This window comes from Chrysemys picta, chromosome 17, assembly GCF_011386835.1.
Source record: "Chrysemys picta bellii isolate R12L10 chromosome 17, ASM1138683v2, whole genome shotgun sequence".
Lineage (NCBI taxonomy): Eukaryota > Metazoa > Chordata > Testudines > Emydidae > Chrysemys > Chrysemys picta.
The window spans coordinates 1218956-1234727 of NC_088807.1; the positions used below are offsets into that span (position 1 = coordinate 1218956).

At 67.4% G+C, this 15772-nt stretch overlaps 2 protein-coding genes across 3 annotated transcripts; both read left to right on the forward strand.

Annotated features, from left to right (window-relative positions):
- The first annotated feature begins 3048 nt into the window (after window positions 1-3048).
- LOC101945623 (B9 domain containing 2) lies at window positions 3049-7060 on the forward strand. 2 transcript variants are annotated; one of them, XM_065570928.1, is made up of 4 exons: window positions 3049-3113; window positions 3417-3508; window positions 4091-4216; window positions 4715-7060. In XM_065570928.1, the coding sequence occupies exons 2-4, from the start codon at window positions 3421-3423 to the stop codon at window positions 5026-5028; spliced, it is 528 nt and encodes a 175-aa protein (XP_065427000.1). In that variant the 5' UTR covers window positions 3049-3113; window positions 3417-3420; the 3' UTR covers window positions 5029-7060. The 2 variants fall into 2 exon arrangements, with proteins under 2 accessions (XP_065427000.1, XP_065426999.1); XM_065570927.1 differs by having other exon boundaries at window positions 3094-3207.
- A 3355-nt stretch (window positions 7061-10415) lies between these two features.
- LOC135976207 (transforming growth factor beta-1 proprotein-like) lies at window positions 10416-11364 on the forward strand. The gene has a single exon (XM_065570929.1). The coding sequence runs from the start codon at window positions 10850-10852 to the stop codon at window positions 11321-11323; it is 474 nt and encodes a 157-aa protein (XP_065427001.1). The 5' UTR covers window positions 10416-10849; the 3' UTR covers window positions 11324-11364.
- The last annotated feature ends 4408 nt before the right edge of the window (window positions 11365-15772 follow it).

The following is a 15772-nucleotide window of genomic DNA, read 5'->3' on the forward strand; positions in this document are numbered from 1 at the left end:
GCCCAGGCCTGGCCGGGGGTCACGTGGGGAATCGCAGCATCTGTCCAGCCCTGTGGGCCACGGATGGAGCTCAGCCCCCCCTCCCCGCATCTGTATTTACCCCCTCCCAGCCCCCCTCCCCCCTTTGCCATCTGCTGAAGCTGTCACCCCCCCCCACCCCCCTGCAGCGCTGGTCAGCCACCAGCTGCTCACAAAGAGGCAGGGGGAGGGGGTGGCACAAGCAATTCCCCCCCCCCCGTCTCCCTCCCCCCTGAGTAGCAGGATCTGCACCCAGGGCTACTGCAAAGCCCTGCGGCAGGAGAAGGCTGCGGGGGGGGGGGGTCTGGTGTCGGCTGCCCACTGCAGAGCCTGCCCCCCCGCTGGGCCAGCCGCCTCCACCCCCCATGCCCAGGCCCTGCCCCCACCCCCCAGGGGGTTCATGGAGATGGGGAGGGAGATGGGGGGGTCTAGGGGGCTCAGCGAGATGGATGGCTGGTCTGATCCATTCTGTGCCACCCTGGGGGCCCGTAACGCCCTCCCGGGGGGACATCAGCCTGCGACCGTGGCAGGAAGGGGAAAATTGGCAGTGTGGCCTAGTGGGCAGGGACCTAGACTGGGCCTCAGGGGACCCCGGTCCCCTGCTCTATCAACGGCCTGCTCCGTGCGTGCCTCAGTTTCCCCAGCTGGAAAGGAGGACTGATGACCCCTCCCCCGCTCTGTGAAATGCCCGGGGAGCGGGGCTGGGAAGATGTAGGTGAGAGATGGGGCTAGTTGTTTGGGGGGGGGGGCTAATGAACCGGCTCCTGCATAATCCAGTTCCCTCCCGCCAACGGGTGTTGAGTTATCGAAAGGCCCCGTTCCGGGTGCGAACAGCCCCCCCAGCCGCCTCCTCCTCACGCACACGGAGGCGGGAGCAGCCACCAGGGACCCAGGAGTCCTGCTGCCAAACCCAGCATCGCGGCAGCTATTAATAGACAGATTTTGTTCTAGCCCTGGAGTGTCCTCGCTACGCAGCCCTGCCGGTGCCCCTCACTCCCGACCCGCAGCCCCCTGCCAGGCCAGCCCAGCCCTGCCCCCTACAGCTCTGCCGGTGCCCCTCACTTCCCGACCCGCAGCCCCTGCTAGCCCTGCCCTGCCCCCCCCAGCCCTGCCGGTGCCCCTCACTCCCGACCCCGCAGCCCCCTGCCAGGCTATCCCAGCCCTGCCCCCCAGCCCTGCCGGTGCCCCTCACTCCCGACCCGCAGCCCCTGCTAGCCCAGCCCTGGGCTCCCCCCAGCTCTGCCGGTCCCTGAGCCTTTCTCCGGAGAACAACCCAAGCAGCTGTGAGGGTCTCGTGATGGAGCCAACTGGCCCGGGGGTCTCGGAGCCCCAGCGAGCTCACGCCCTGTAACAAGCCCCCCCTGGGCTGGGTTCGAACTGGCCGCCGCTGTGGGCTGCCCCCCTTGGCTGTCACCCCAGGGTGGGGCTGGCCAGGACTCCAGGCCTGGAAGGGAACGGGACTGCCCCCCCCCCCCCGGCAGCCCCAGCCCCCTCCCCAGCAGGCCGCAGACTCTCTGTGCCGGGAAGCAGATGGAGGTGGGGGCGGAGGGGAGCATTAGCCGCCTTTGTTGTCTTAGCTGCACGCGGGCGTTTTACTTTCATTGCGAGTGGCAGGAAATAATCCCGGCTCGGAGCGGGGGGGTGGGGGGGCGGGTTGGCCACGGGCAGCTGGAAATAGCCCGGTAGCCACGCGACGCCGGCATGAAGGGTCAACGCGCCGGGCGGGAGAGCAAAGGGTGCCAGGGAGGCCTGGTGAGCAGCAGGGAGCAGCAGTGGTGAGAGCAGGGGGGCCAGGACTCCTGGGTTCTCTCCCCGGCTCTGGGAGGGGAGTGGGTCTAGTGGTTAGAGCAGGGGGCGCTGGGAGCCCAGGACTCCTGGGTTCTCTCCCCGGCTCTGGGAGGGGAGTGGGGTCTGGTGGTTAGAGCAGAGGGGATGGGGGCCAGGACTCCTGGGTTCTCTCCCGGCTCTGGGAGGGGAGTGGGGTCTAGTGGTTAGAGCGGGGGGGGCTGGGAGCCAGGACTCCTGGGTTCTGTCCCTGGTTCTGCCACTTATTTCCACCATGACCTCAGGCAGGTGCCATCTCTCTCTGCGCCTCAGTTTCCCTCTTGCTCAGGCCGTCCCCCCCCCAGCAGTTTCAGGTGCTCGGCAGGACACTGAAACGCAAACCAGGCCGCTGGAAGAGGTGTCTCCAGCCCCTGCCGCAGGGCCCTGTGCAGGGAGCCGGGGCTGAGCACAGCCCCACGGCTCTCGGAGGGTCCCTGAGCTGGGAAGGGTTATTACTGGTCACCCTGGGGCTGCGGACACGGCTGAGGGGGGGCCCGAGAGTCTGAGTCCCTCCGGGTGAAGCGCTTTGCATTCGGGGCCAGGGCGCCGGCCGGGGAGGGGGAGCAGCCGGGGGGTGGGGGCTGGAGAGGGGAAGAAGGTGGGGGGGGGGGGGGAGGGGGAGAAGGCAGGGGGGAGCAAGGGCCCGGCAGGCTCAGGGGAGGGGGGGGAAGGGCTGGAGGGGGGGCAGGGAGGGGGAGCAGCCGGGCGGGGGGAAGGGCTGGAGGGGGGGCTGGGGAGGGGGAGCAGCCGGGGGGGGAAGGGCTGGAGGGGGGGGCAGGGAGGGGGAGCAGCCGGGGGGGGGGGAAGGGCTGGAGTGAGCAGGGAGCCCCCCGCACACTGGAAAGTTGGCGCCTGTAGCTCCCCCCCCCCCACTAGCTCCACCATCAGCTCGGGGCTGGGCGGGGGCGGGACCCTGCGGGGGCGGCTCATCTCCGCCCCGCCCCCCAGCTGTCAATCTCTCCGCCCTTCCCAAGATGGCTGCCGCAGGGCTTTGCCCCGCCCAGCAGAGGCGCTCCTGGCCTGTCATGACCCTCCCAACATGGCGTTCCTTTGCCCCACTCAAGATGGCCGCAACCCTCGCTCCCTTCCCGGCTTCCGGGGCGGGACTTCCGCCCAAACGCCGTCACGTGCCCCATCCGCCAGCCAATCCGGCGTCGGCGTGGGGGCGGGGGCTCGCTCCCGCGGTTGCCGTGGCAGCGGCGGGAGCCGGCGGAGGCGGGACGCGGGAGCGGCGGCTGGAGACCGGGCCGGGGCGGGGGGGTCGTTAGCGGGTCGGTAGCGCCCGGGCAGCGGGTCGGGGAGGGTGGGCGTCGCGCAGTGCGCATGCGCGGGGCGTCCCCCCCCCATGGGTGCGAGCTAAGGCGGGTACGCGCCCCTCCCCCCGCGCGCGCCCCCGCCGCGCCCCCACCCTCCCCGCGCGCGCCCCCATCCCCGGGCGCGGCGATGCAGCCACCTCTGGGGCGAGCCGGTCGGCAGCGCACAGCAACACGGAGCCCGCGCGGGGCGGGGCGGGGCCCGGACGCCTGGGTTCTATTTCTGACCCCCCCCCCCCCTTTGTGCTCCCCCTGCTGCAGGGCCATGGCCGAGCTGCACCTCATCGGGCAGATCGTGGGAGCCAGCGGGTTCCCCAGCACCCGCCTCTTCTGCAAGTGGGGAATCCACACAGGTCAGCCGGGCCGGGGCATCGGGGTCAGCTCCCGGGGGGGGGCTGGGAGCCAGGACGCCTGGGTTCTCCCCGGCTCGGGGAGGGGAGTGGGGTCTAGTGGTTAGAGCAGGGGGGCTGGGAGCCTGGACCCCTGGGTTCTATCCCAGCTCTGGGAGGGGAGTGGGGTCCAGTGGTTAGAGCAGGGGGGCTGGGAGCCAGGACTCCTGGGTTCTCTCCCTGGCTCTGGGAGGGGAGTGGGGGTTAGTGGTTAGAGCAGGGGGGCTGGGAGCCTGGACTCCTGGGTTCTCTCCCCGGCTCTGGGAGGGGAGTGGGGACTGGTGGCTAGAGCAGGGGGGCTGGGAGCCAGGACTCCTGGGTTCTCTCCCTGGCTCTGGGAGGGGAGTGGGGACTGGTGGCTAGAGCAGGGGGGCTGGGAGCCAGGACTCCTGGGTTCTCTCCCCAGCTCTGGGAGGGGAGTGGGGGCTGGTGGGTTAGAGCAGGGGGGATGGGAGCCAGGACTCCTGGGTTCTCTCCCGGGCTCTCACGTACTCCCTTCTTGAAGCCTCTTCCCCCCTCACTGACTGTGCTTCCCCCCCCCGCCAGGTGGCGCCTGGAAGCTGCTCTCCGGCCTGCGGGAGGGGCAGACGCAGGTGGATCACCCCCAGCTGGGCGATGTGGCCTACTGGTCCCACCCCATCGACGTGCACTTTGCCACCAAGGGGCTGCAGGGTAAGTTCCGCCCGGCGCCGGTTCCAGCCCCGGCGTGCACTGGGCTGGTGGCCCAGGAGCTGGGGGAAGGCTGCGGGTTCCAGACAGGAGCTGGGGGGCAGGAAGCCGTGGCTCGTGGGGGGCAGGGACGGGGAAGGCAGCCCTGGCCAGGCATGAATTAATTTCTCTCAGTGGAAGGAATTTCCCTCCAGTTGTGTGAGACGCCAGAGGCCGTTTGTTGTCCAGTCCTGTCTCCCCTGGGGCTTTTCTCCCCCTCCCTCTGGCCCCGCCGGAGCTGGGGGTGGGAGCAGGGTGGGGGGCAGGTGGGGCAGGCGCAGCCGTTCATCCCCCCACTTCCAGAAGCTCCTTGTGGCCTCGGCTGCAGAAGTGGATAAATGCTGGTGGCTCCCATCCGGCCCCAGGGCAGGACTGTGGCTTGGGGGCAGGGAATGGGGCAGGGGGCAGCCGGCTTGCGGAGCGGGGCAGGGCACTGACGGGTCCCCTCTCTCTTGCCGTCAGGCTGGCCCAAGCTGCACGTGCAGGTCTGGCACCAGGACTCCTTCGGGCGCAGGGAGCTCTACGGCTACGGCTTCTGCCACGTGCCGTGCAGCCCGGGCTGGCACGCGCTGGCCTGCGTCACCTGGCAGCCCCTGGGCTCCTGGCAGGAACGGCTCTCCCAGCTCTTTGTGGGCGGGGGGCCCCAGCTGCTGAACAGTGACCTGATCTACACGGGGGCCGACCGGTACCGCCTGCAGACCAGCGCCGCGGGCACCGTGCACCTGGAGCTGGGCGTGCTGCTGCGCCACTTCGCCCGCTACGGGGTGGAGTGCTAGGGAGTGGGCAGGCCCCCGCCACGGGCCGGGCGCTGTATGGACCCCCCGCTGTGGGGCAGGGCTCTAGGGATTGGGCAGACCCCCTGCTGCAGGCTGAGTGCTGTACGGATCCCTCCCCCCCCCCCCCCCGCCTGTTGGGCTGGGTGCTGTACGGACCCCCCACCGTGGGGCAGGCTCTAGGGAGCAGGCAGACCCCCGCTGTGGGCCGGGCACTGTACGGCCCCCCCACCGTGGGGCAGGCTCTAGGGAGCAGGCAGACCCCCCACCACAGGCTGGGCGCTGTATGGACCCCCCACTGTGGGGCAGGCTCTAGGGAGCGGGCAGACCCCCCACCACAGGCTGGGTGCTGTATGGACCCCCTGCCATGGGGCAGGCTCTAGGGATCGGGCAGACCCCCCACCACAGGCTGGGTGCTGTACGGACCCCCTGCCGTGGGGCAGGCTCTAGGGATCGGGCAGACCCCCCACCACAGGCTGGGTGCTGTACAGACCCCCTGCCGTGGGGCAGGCTCTAGGGATCGGGCAGACCCCCCACCACAGGCTGGGTGCTGTACGGACCCCCTGCCGTGGGGCAGGCTCTAGGGAGCGGGCACACCCCCCACCAAAGGCTGGGCGCTGTACGGACCCCCTGCCGTGGGGTGGAGTGCTAGGGAGTAGGAGGCCCCCCATCGTGGGTTGGATGCTGTACAGACACCCACTGCGGGACGGGGCTCTAGGGAGCAGGCAGACCCCCGCCGTGGGCCGGGCGCTGTACGGCCCCCACACCACGGGGTGGGGTTCGAGGGCTCTGCACAGATCCTGCTCCTGCTGCGGGTTGTGGCGCTGGGGCAGCCCTTGGATCTGGGGGGGTCACCGCAAAGTCTCCCCCCCCGATTTGGTGCCCCCCGACCCTTTCACAGGGTGGACATTTCAGTTGCTTCATGTGGCTCTTTTGGAAGAACCGGGGTTGGGGGGGTTGTTTCCTTGGGGGTGGAGTTGGCCCAGGGGGTGGGGAAGGGGCCCTGAGCCCTTTCCCCTCTGGGGGGCTGGTTTCAGTCTGTTTCACGGATGGGGGGGGCAGAACTTCTGGGTTCTTTCCCCTGCTCTGCCACTGCCCCGGTGACCGGGGCTGGTCCCGGTGCCCCCTGCCTCTGTACCATGGGGCAGCGCTGCCCCCTGGGGGTGGGCGGGTGCCTGCAGCGCTGTCCGTGCAGGGCGCAGAGCCGCCGGGGTGGGTGGGAATCGGACCCAGCGCTGGCTCCATGGGGAGCGCTGGGGGCTGGCGGGGGGGAGGGAGCCCCCTCGGCCTCCTGCTCCCCAAAGAGTTGCCCCCCATCTCTCTCCCCGCCCCCCATTGAACAAACCCCCCTTTATATAAAGATCCTTTTGCACTAACGGCTTTTCCGAGAGTTTCTCTTCTCCCCCCCCACCCGGGATCGCCATGGTGACCCCTGCAGCAAAGGATTGTGGGGGTGTAGCTGCGTAACGGTCGGGGGGCCGTTGACTGGGAGGGGGGTGAGTAGAAACATAATCGGCGATTGCCCCCAGCCCCCTGCATTGCGTTCGTTCCCGTCCCAACCTGGCACCCCCCAGAAGTGCCTTAGCCTGTGGAACTCACTGCCACAAGGTCTGAGCGGGGCGGGCGCTCCGTGGGCAGAGAACAGCCAGCGGGAGGGTGACGATATCCCCGGGGGGGATGAGTCTCTCCTGCTCCCCCCCCCGCCCTCCCCCCCAGCCCTGGCTCACACTCTGTCTCCTGTCTGGGCAAAGTGGAGACGTGTCCCCAAGGGGGCAGTGGCTGGGGCTGTTCCAGTGTCAGCCCAGCAGAGGGCGCCCCTGGCCCATGGCAGCCATGTGTGTCCCCGGATCCTGCGGGGGGCTGGAACGGGGCCCACGTCTGCTCCAGTTAATACCCCCCCCCACCGTCCTCTGGCTCCTCCCAGTGTGACGGATGGGCCTGGACCCCCCCATCCGGCTCCTTGGCGTTGTTCTCCCTTCGGGCACGAGGCCAGGCCAGGCTGGACCAGCGGGGGGCTGTGGGTCAGGAGTGAGGGGCACCGGCAGAGCTGGGGGGGGGGCAGGGCTGGGCTGTCAGGGGCTGCGGGTCGGGAGTGAGGGGCACCGGCAGGGCTGGGCTAGCGGGGGCTGCGGGTCAGAAGTGAGGGGCACCGGCAGGGCTGGGCTAGCAGGGGGCTGCGGGTCGGGAGTGAGGGGCACCGGCAGGGCTGGGCTAGCAGGGGGCTGCGGGTCGGGAGTGAGGGGCACCGGCAGAGCTGGGGGGCCAGGGCTGGGCTAGCAGGGGGCTGTGGGTCGGGAGTGAGGGGCACCGGCAGAGCTGGGGGGGCAGGGCTGGGCTAGCAGGGGGGGCAGGACTGGGCTAGCAGGGGCTGCAGGTCGGGAGTGAGGGGCACCGGCAGAGCTGGGGGGGGCAGGGCTGGGCTAGCAGGGGCTGCGGGTTGGGAGTGAGGGGCACCAGTAGAGCTGGGGGGAGCCCAGGGCTGGGCTGGCAGGGGCTGCGGGTCGGGAGTGAGGGGCACCGGTAGAGCTGGGGGGGGGGGCAAGGCTGGGCTAGCAGGGGCTGCGGGTCGGGACTGAGGGGCACCGGCAAAGCTGGGCTGGGGGGAGTCCCGGGCTGGGATAGCGGGGGTGGGGGAGTACAGATTAGAACCCAGGAGTCCTGACTCCCGCCCCCCGTTCCTAGCCCTGGCTGCAGGCTGCCTGGCTGCCTGGTGCAGGTTGTGGCCTTTTGGAGCCAGTGTCTGATGCCAACTTGGCCCCAGGCCGATGCCCACCTGCAGGCAGCTGCCGCTCCCCTGTCCGCTGACCTTAACGGCCCCCCCCGGCTCTTCCCTCCGCCCGGCCTAATCGGGGGTGAAATTCCAGGAAGGGCTGGCGGGAGCCGTCCCGGAAGCCGCCGTGCCAGCACCGGCTCTTCCTGGCAGGTGGGTCTGGCCTTCACCCCTGCCAAGGGCCCCCGCTGGGCTGGGGCTCGTTAATCCTCCTGCTCCGGCCGGCTCCGCAGCGAATCCCGTTAACTGGGCAGCGTCCCGTGGAAGAGCCGTGCTCGCCCTCCAGACGGGACGTAGCTCACCCGCTGCCCAGCAGACAGGAGGCCGGACTCCTGGGTTCTCAGGGAGGGGAGGGGGGGCTAGCGGTAAGTTCAGGGGAGCTGGGAGTCAGGACTCCTGGGTTCTCTCCCCAGCTCTGCGGGGGGAACATGGCTGTTTAGAACAAGGGGCGGATAATTCCCCCTGGCGGAGGGGCTGAGCTGAGACCCGTCGCATTCATTCCGCATCCCGCCGGCGTCTCTCCCTGGAGTCCCAAGACCCTTTGAGGGCAGCGTCCCAGCCGTTGCCCTCTCCTCCCGCTGTTGGGAGATGGGTGGAGGGGAAACTGAGGCACCGAGCGGGGCAGGGACTCGCCTGAGGCCGTGCTGCGGATCCGTGCCGGAGCCCGTGGCCCCGTCCGGCTCTGGCTCCGTCTCCCCTGAGCTCAAAGCAGCTGCAGTTGAGGCGCTCGCCAGCAGAGGGCGCCCGAGCAGCAGTTTTCGGGTGTCCCCGTTTGCCTAGTGGGAGTTGCTTGCTAGATACCGAGGGAGCATTGGGGTGACCTGGAGCCCCCCAGCACAGGAATGTGGGCGTTGGGGGGAGCCCTCTGGGGCAGGAAAATGCTGCCGGAGATGGCTGTACCCATGACTTTGGTAGGCCAATGGACACAGCTGGGAGCCAGGACTCCTGGGTTCTATCCCAGGCTCTGGGAGGGGTGTGGGGTCTAGTGGTTAGAGCCAGGGAGGATTGGAGCTAGGAGTCCAGACTCCTGGGTTCCATTCCCAGTTTTGTCACTGGTTCACTCTGTGACCTTAGGAAAGTCGCTGCCCTGCTGCAAGCCTCAGTTTCCCCATGTGACTCTTGTTTGTGATGGGCTAGTGGAGGGTTGTGAGGACGAGTTTGATAACGTCTGGGGGCGGGTGGGAATCGGACCCATCACTGGCTCCATGGGGAGCGCTACCTGAGCTAACAAAATCCTCATCACCGCAAGCAGTACAGGGCGTGTGACACACAGCCATGCAGTACCGATTCCATTCTGCTGAGGGCAGCAGAGCTGGGGCTGTGTGGCATAAACACAGCCCATGGGCCTGGGTTCAAATGGGAAGCAACTTCCCCACCCCAGTGGAGAACCACTAGGCTGCTGCTCCTGCCCTGAGAGAAACTGGCGAGATCTTTGCTCCTGGCTGTGTGTCATGTGCTCTATAGTGGCCACAGCTAATGGGGATTCTCCTTTCATTTGGGGAGTGGGCTGGGAGTTTGGAGCAGGTGGATTCAAATTCCTCCCCTTTCCCCCATCTGGCTTTGGGCCTTCCGCAGCTCGAGTCCGGCCAGCACACGATACCAGCGCCGAGCCTGGGTGCTGGGGTCCGCCCCCCCTGTCCTGTCGCAAAACCCCTAGCCAGAGCCGATGGGCCTGGCTTGGGGTCCACACTCCAACTGTCGCCCTGTGAGGCCCTGTCTGCTCCCCATGTAGACCCCAGTGCCCGAAGCCCCCCCACCTTTCTGCAGTGGGGTGGTGGGTGACTGCCGTTTTCTGGTGTTCCTGGCTGGGCGGCACCGTGGGGGGCCCTATGCCTCCGCAGAGCAGGACCTGGGCGCAGGCTGGTCAGCTCCGAAGAGACGGCAGCTGCTTTGAGTGGGGGGCAAAGCCGCAGCACCGGGGCGGGGGTGGGCTCGGGTCAGGGAGCTGAGTGAATGCCACAGGCCCCAGGGGAGACAGGTAAATTCTGTTTGTCCCCGTCCAGCATCGCCGCCTTCAAAAATCACGAGTCAGGCTCACCAAAAATCACGAGATTGGCTTTAAAGTCATGAGATTCTGTAAAACTCGGGCGGAGGGGTGTCTTTTTGTTTGCCATCTGCTTCTCGAGGGTGCCCTGGGGTCACATTTTGCATCTTTCTGCCCAGCCGCAAAACGTACTTTTCCTTTAAGAACAAAGGCTGAAATCCTCCCGTCTCCCCTTGACTCCGGGAGCTGGGGCTTTAAGGAAAACGACCATGACCCTGAGACCTGTGACAAAGTCAGGAGAGTCGGCGACACGGGGCGGGGGCGCTCGCGGTCCCACCGCGCAGTCGCTGCCCAAGCAAAGGGGCTGGGGGCTGGCTCAGCTCCGCCCTAGAGACAACAGGCCCCCAGAGCGGGGGCGGAGAGTGAAGAAGGGATGGAGAAGAAGGCAGCTGGGGAAGGAGAGAAGGGAAAAGTGCCAGCCCGGAGACGCGAGCAGAGAAGGGAGCGAAGGAAGGAAGGAAGGAGAGACGGCGGGCGGGAGAGGGGAGAGAAAGTTAAAACCAGGCGAAGGCAGAGCAGTGGGAGGGAGGGAGCGGGAGGCGGCGGAAGGGGGGAGCGTGGAAGCGGGGGGCGGAGGGCAAGGCGCAGAAAGGGGGAGGGAGGAGGAGGGGAAGGCGAGGGGAGCTCTGGGCTCCCCCCGCCCGTGCTCATTTCCTGGGTGGAGCTGGGCTAGGCAGAGCAAAACCCTTTAAAACCCTCCAGCCCCAGCTCGCGGGAGCCAGCAGGTCCCAGCAAGCGCCGAGGAGCCAAGCGGGGAGCGGGTGGAATCCGTCCGGCTGGCCTGGCCCCTGGCCAGCCCTGAGCCCTCCGGGCCGGAGGCCAGGCTGAGCCCCGGAGCGGCTCCGTCTCGCCCGAGGAGTGGGCCGGCGCGTGGCCCATGGCCCTGGCCGGCGGCCGGCGACGTCGCTGGGGTTCCCTCCGGCTGCTGCGGGCCGGGATCCCCGGGGGCAGGAGCTAGGCCGACTCGGGCAGGAAGCTGCTTGTCGCCGCAGGGGCCCCCCCCGCCCGCCATGGGGCAGGCCATGGGGCCGCTCTTCCTCTTCCTGCTGGCCCTGCTGCGGCTCTGGGCGAGCCAGGCCCTGTCCACCTGCAAGACCATCGACATGGAGCTGGTGAAGAGGAAGCGGATCGAGGCGATCCGCGGGCAGATTCTCAGCAAGTTGCGGCTGGACAGCCCGCCCCAGGTGGAGGGGGGGGACGCCGCCCTGCTCCGCCTGCCCGAGGAGGTGATGTCGCTCTACAACAGCACCCGCGACATGGTGCGGGACATGGTCCGCCAGCAGGAGGCGGCCAAGCCGCACGAGAGCCCCCAGGACGAGTACTACGCCAAGGAGGTGCACAAGTTCTCCATGCTGCCGGTGAAAGACGGTGAGAGACCGCGGCTTCGGGGGGCTAGTGGTCAGAGCAGCCAGGACTCCTGGGTTCTGTCCCCAGCTCTGGGAGGGGAGTTGGGTCTGGGGGGTGTTGGGAGCCAGGACTCCTAGCTTCTGTCCCCAGCTCTGGGAGAGGAGTGAGGTCTAGTGGTTAGAGTGGGGGGTTGGGAGCCAGGACTCCTGGGTTCTGTCCCCAGCTCTGGGAGGGGAGTGGGGTCAGGGGGTGGGTGGGCTGGAAGCCAGGACTCCTGAGTCCTATTTCTGGTTCTGCCACTGATACTCGAGGAGTATCTCGAGGCAAATTCCTGCGTGACTCGAGGCAAATTCCTTGACTTCACGGGGCCAAGGTGACGCCTGGTGTAAGTCCATCGGTGCCGAAGGGGTCACAGTGGGGCTGGACTGAGGTGTCTGGGCTTCACCTTCTCTCTCTGCATGGTGGGAGAACAGGAAACGCTCCCAGGGCCGGCGAAGCATCCACTGAGGGCCCTGAGATCTGCGCCCGGCACATGCTGGATGTGGGCACTGGGTCCTTACCAGGCAGAGTTAGCGGCCCAGGGAAGTGCCAGTCTGGAGCACTGTCTCTAGTAGATAACGATGGGATAACCTTTCCCCAGGGCAAGTCCCTTCCTGACCCTGCAGGTCAGAGGTCCGCTGATGCCCTGAAGTAGGAGTGTCCACAGCTGTGCTGGGTAGTGCTTAAACCTCAGCATTCCCCATCTGGATCTGCTCGTACTCCACAGCAATGTGCCATCCTTGGCCTCACTGGGATCCAGTGACAGTGAGTTCCACAGGCTAATGCCGTGGGGTGGATAAACAATGTCCTTTAACCCATCCTTTCAGCGTCATAGAATTACTCTTTATTATGTGTGTGATGGGAGCGCTTAGAGCCCCCGACCGAGATCGGGGCCCCGTCGGGCCGGGCGCTGCCCAGACCCCGGCCGAGATCGGGGCCCCGTTGGGCCGAGCGCTGCCCAGACCCCGACCGACTCCAGGGGCCTGGTTCTCAATCACACTCAGGTTCCTCTGGGGTGGGATCAGCCCCTGAGAGTCCCCTCCACGCAGGGCCTCCCCAGCTGGCGCACAGCTCTGCTCCCAGCCCCAGCATAGGGGTGGATCGGGGGGGTGGCCAGAGCACACTGAAGTGGCTATTTCCTGCCCTCCAGGGCCCATGGGGCAGAGCGTGAATTAGAGCAGCCCTGGGGCTGGGCAGGTTCCCACCATGCAGAGTGCAAAGGGTTAAAGAGACCTTAACCCCTCCCCCTGCAGAGTGGGGGAGCTGAGACCCCGTGGGCCTGTCCTGTCCACAAGTTCCCTCCCCCAAAGCAGGACGAGCTGGTGGAACTCACTGCCACTAGGTCTCTTTGGCGCCGGGAGCTGAGCCCAGCTGGCCTTTGGGGCAGAGAAGGAGACAGAAACCGAGCGGGGGATCTGGGCTGGGCTAAAGGCCCTCACGCTCCAGGGCGTGAACTAACCAGTAACGCCCAGGCCCTGGTGGGCAGGTTATCCCGTCTGTGTCTAGTAGGGGAAGTCCCTTGTGCCTTCCTCGGAAGCGGCCGCGGCAGACGGGATACCGGGGTAGATGGGCCCCTGCTCTGACCCCGTCTGGCTATTGCTACGTCCTGAATTCTTTTACTGCCCAAGTCCCGCGGCCCGGACACTCGCATGTTCCCAGCTGCCGCCCTGCTCCAAATCCCATTGCTGCCCCTGGGAGCGGTTTGCCCAGGGGGACGCGTCTGGTTCTGCCGCTGAAGCTGTGTCCTGGCCCGGAGCGTCTCATCTCCAAGTGGTGAAATGTCCCAGCCCTGCCCTGGGGCCGTGTCTCAGCGCGGAACTTCCCGCCCGTAATTACAGCCCGGGCCTGCCTCACTCGGCTGCTGGCTGCACGGGATGGGTACGAGCCCTGGGGGCTCAGCCTTGGGAGGGGCGGCTTTCCACAGACGCAAAGGGGATCCCCCTCCGACTCCATCATCCGGCCCTGGCAGGCGGGCGGGCGCTTTCTGGCTTTCAGTAGGAGGGAAGCATTTGCCAAGTCGGAGCTGGATGCCAGCGTCTGTGCTTCCAAGGAAGGGCCTAGGGACATTGTTGATTTGTGATGTGAGCGCCCAGAAGCCTCAACCCCAACCAGGGCCCCGTCGGGCCGGGCGCTGGCCAGACCCCGGCCGAGATCGGGGCCCCGTCGGGCCGGGCGCTGGCCAGACCCCGGCCGAGATCGGGGCCCCGTCGGGCCGGGCGCTGCCCAGACCCCGGCCGAGATCGGGGCCCCGTCGGGCTGGGCGCTGCCCAGACCCCGGCCGAGATCGGGGCCCCGTCGGGCCGGGCATGGGGGGCAGAGGAGGGATCGGCCTGGCCCGTGCACTCTGCAGGGGGCTGGGGGAGCTGCGAGGGGTGAGCTGGGGCGGGGGGCAGAGACGGGATCGGCACAACTTCAGCATCTCTGGGCGAGGCAGTGGGTCCGGGGCCCAGGACTCCTGGGTTCTGTCTCTGGCTGGGCTGGGAGTCGGCAGAGATTCCTTAGGATGAGGATCCCTGGGGGGGGGGGGGGAGTGGGGTCTAGGGGTTAGAGCAGGGGGGCTGGGACCCAGGATTCCTGGGTCCTATCCCTGGCTCTGCCACAGATTCGCTGGGGGATCTTGGGCAGGTCACGTCTCCTGGTCTGTGCCTCAGTTTCCCACCAGTGCCTGTGAAATTGGGGCTTGAATACTTACCCTGAAGCAGCTGGGGATCTCGTGGGGCACAGGCCAGGTGTTCTCAGTGGGCGCTGGGGCCCGTGGCCAGCTCTGCCGTGGGAAAGGCAGGGGTCAGACCTCAAATCCGCCCAGCCAGGCCCTGTTGGGTCTCTCTGGCGCTGAGCGCGGCCTGTCCCTCCGGGGGGAAAGCGAGGATCAGATGGGGAAAGGCGCTCACCTAGCCAGCCACTCAGCGGCAGGGCTGGGGAGAGAACCCAGGCGTCCTGGCTCCCAGTCTCCCAGCTGTAACTCCTGGGTTCTCTCCCCCGCTCCGGCCTGCTCAGCCCCGCTGTCCGGTCAGGCCCTCGCCCCGGCTGTGAGTGTCGGTCGTTTCCTCCTTCGCTTGGCCGTGCTCTGCATCCCTTCCTTCTTCCGGCTTCACATTCGTCCTTTCCATTCCTTCCTTCTGGCCGCCGGTTCCTCTTTCCCCCCCCCCCGCTGCCGGTTCCTCTTTTCCCCCCTCCCCCCCCGCCGGTTCCTCCTTTGGACGGAGTCAAAAGCCCCTTTGATCCAAAGGGAAAATGGCTTAAAATAGCCTCTTCCTGCTATAAAAATAGCGCTTGGGCCACTGGCCGGGGGAGCCTGGGACGAGACTGGGGGGAGGGGAAGGTGTTGGGGGTGGGGTTTGCATACGTGGGGGGCAGGAAACATGGCACAAATCCAGGGGGCGTCTAGGGGGGCAGAGCATGGCGGGGATGTAGATGGGGAGAGGGACAGGCAAAGGGGAGGGGAGGTGGGGCAGAGGGAGGCCTGGAGTGGGCGGGGGGCTGTGTATGGGGGGGGCAGGCACAAGCTTGGGGGAGGGGAATATAAGGGGGGCAGGGAGCAGAGCACAGGGCTGGGGGGGATCATGACCAGGTGCTTAAAATAGCCCCCCCCCATGTTACATTCCCTCTGGGATCCCTGCAAGGCCCTGACCCCATGGAGGGGTGTATGTCCCGCGGCCCTGTTTCTGGCTGGGGGGGGTTTCCCCTCACCACTGTATTTTGATTTCATTGATTGGCTGAAAACCCGCCATCCGGGCAGAAAGCAAGAAACTGCCCGAGAGCGCCAGCCGGCCGTTCCGGGGTGTCTGGCGCGTCTCATCAGCTGCGGGGGGGTTCGTGCCACGTAGCGCTGGGGTGATTAGTGCTCTGTGGTAACGAGGTGTCATGTGAGGGGTTATCCCCACCGATCCGCTCCAGAGTTAACACTTCCCACGGGCTGGTGTGGGGGGCATGGCCAGAATGGGCAATTAACCCCGCCTCCTCCCACGGGACTCAAAGCGGATTGGTCGGGTGGCTCCAGCCCCTCCCAGTGCTGGCCCTGAGGCCAGATCACTCAGCCGCCTCCAAGCAAAGGGGACGGGGGCCAGAGGAGCGGGAGTCTGGCCTGTGAATAATGCAGCCGGAGCCGCAGGGCTGAGACCGGCGCTGGAATGATCTGGGAACCGCAGGCCCCTGAGACCCACTCCCTGCTCCCGGCACAGGGTGCCAGTAACTAGACCCACAGGGCCCGGGGTGGGGCACGGGAGCAGTTTATACAGGGACCCTTCACCCGGTGCAGAGATGCGGCCACCTCTGGGGTGGGCCTGGCTCCACTGGACGGGGTGGTCGGGATCGGGCCCCGGCTTTCAGCCGGCTGGGGATGTGTCGGTTTCAGGCTGACGCGATCCCAGACGGTTCTTGGCGTTTCCTCCCCGGGGGACTTGTCTGACTGGTGCCGAGGTGCTCAGAGCCGCCGCTGGGGTTTGCCCCTTTCGTTTGTTCCTCCGACCGCTTTGGGCAGCCTGTGAAACCCAGCTTGTGACTAGTTCTCCTCCAGTGCCCCCATCTAGCCGGGGTACTTAGAGTTA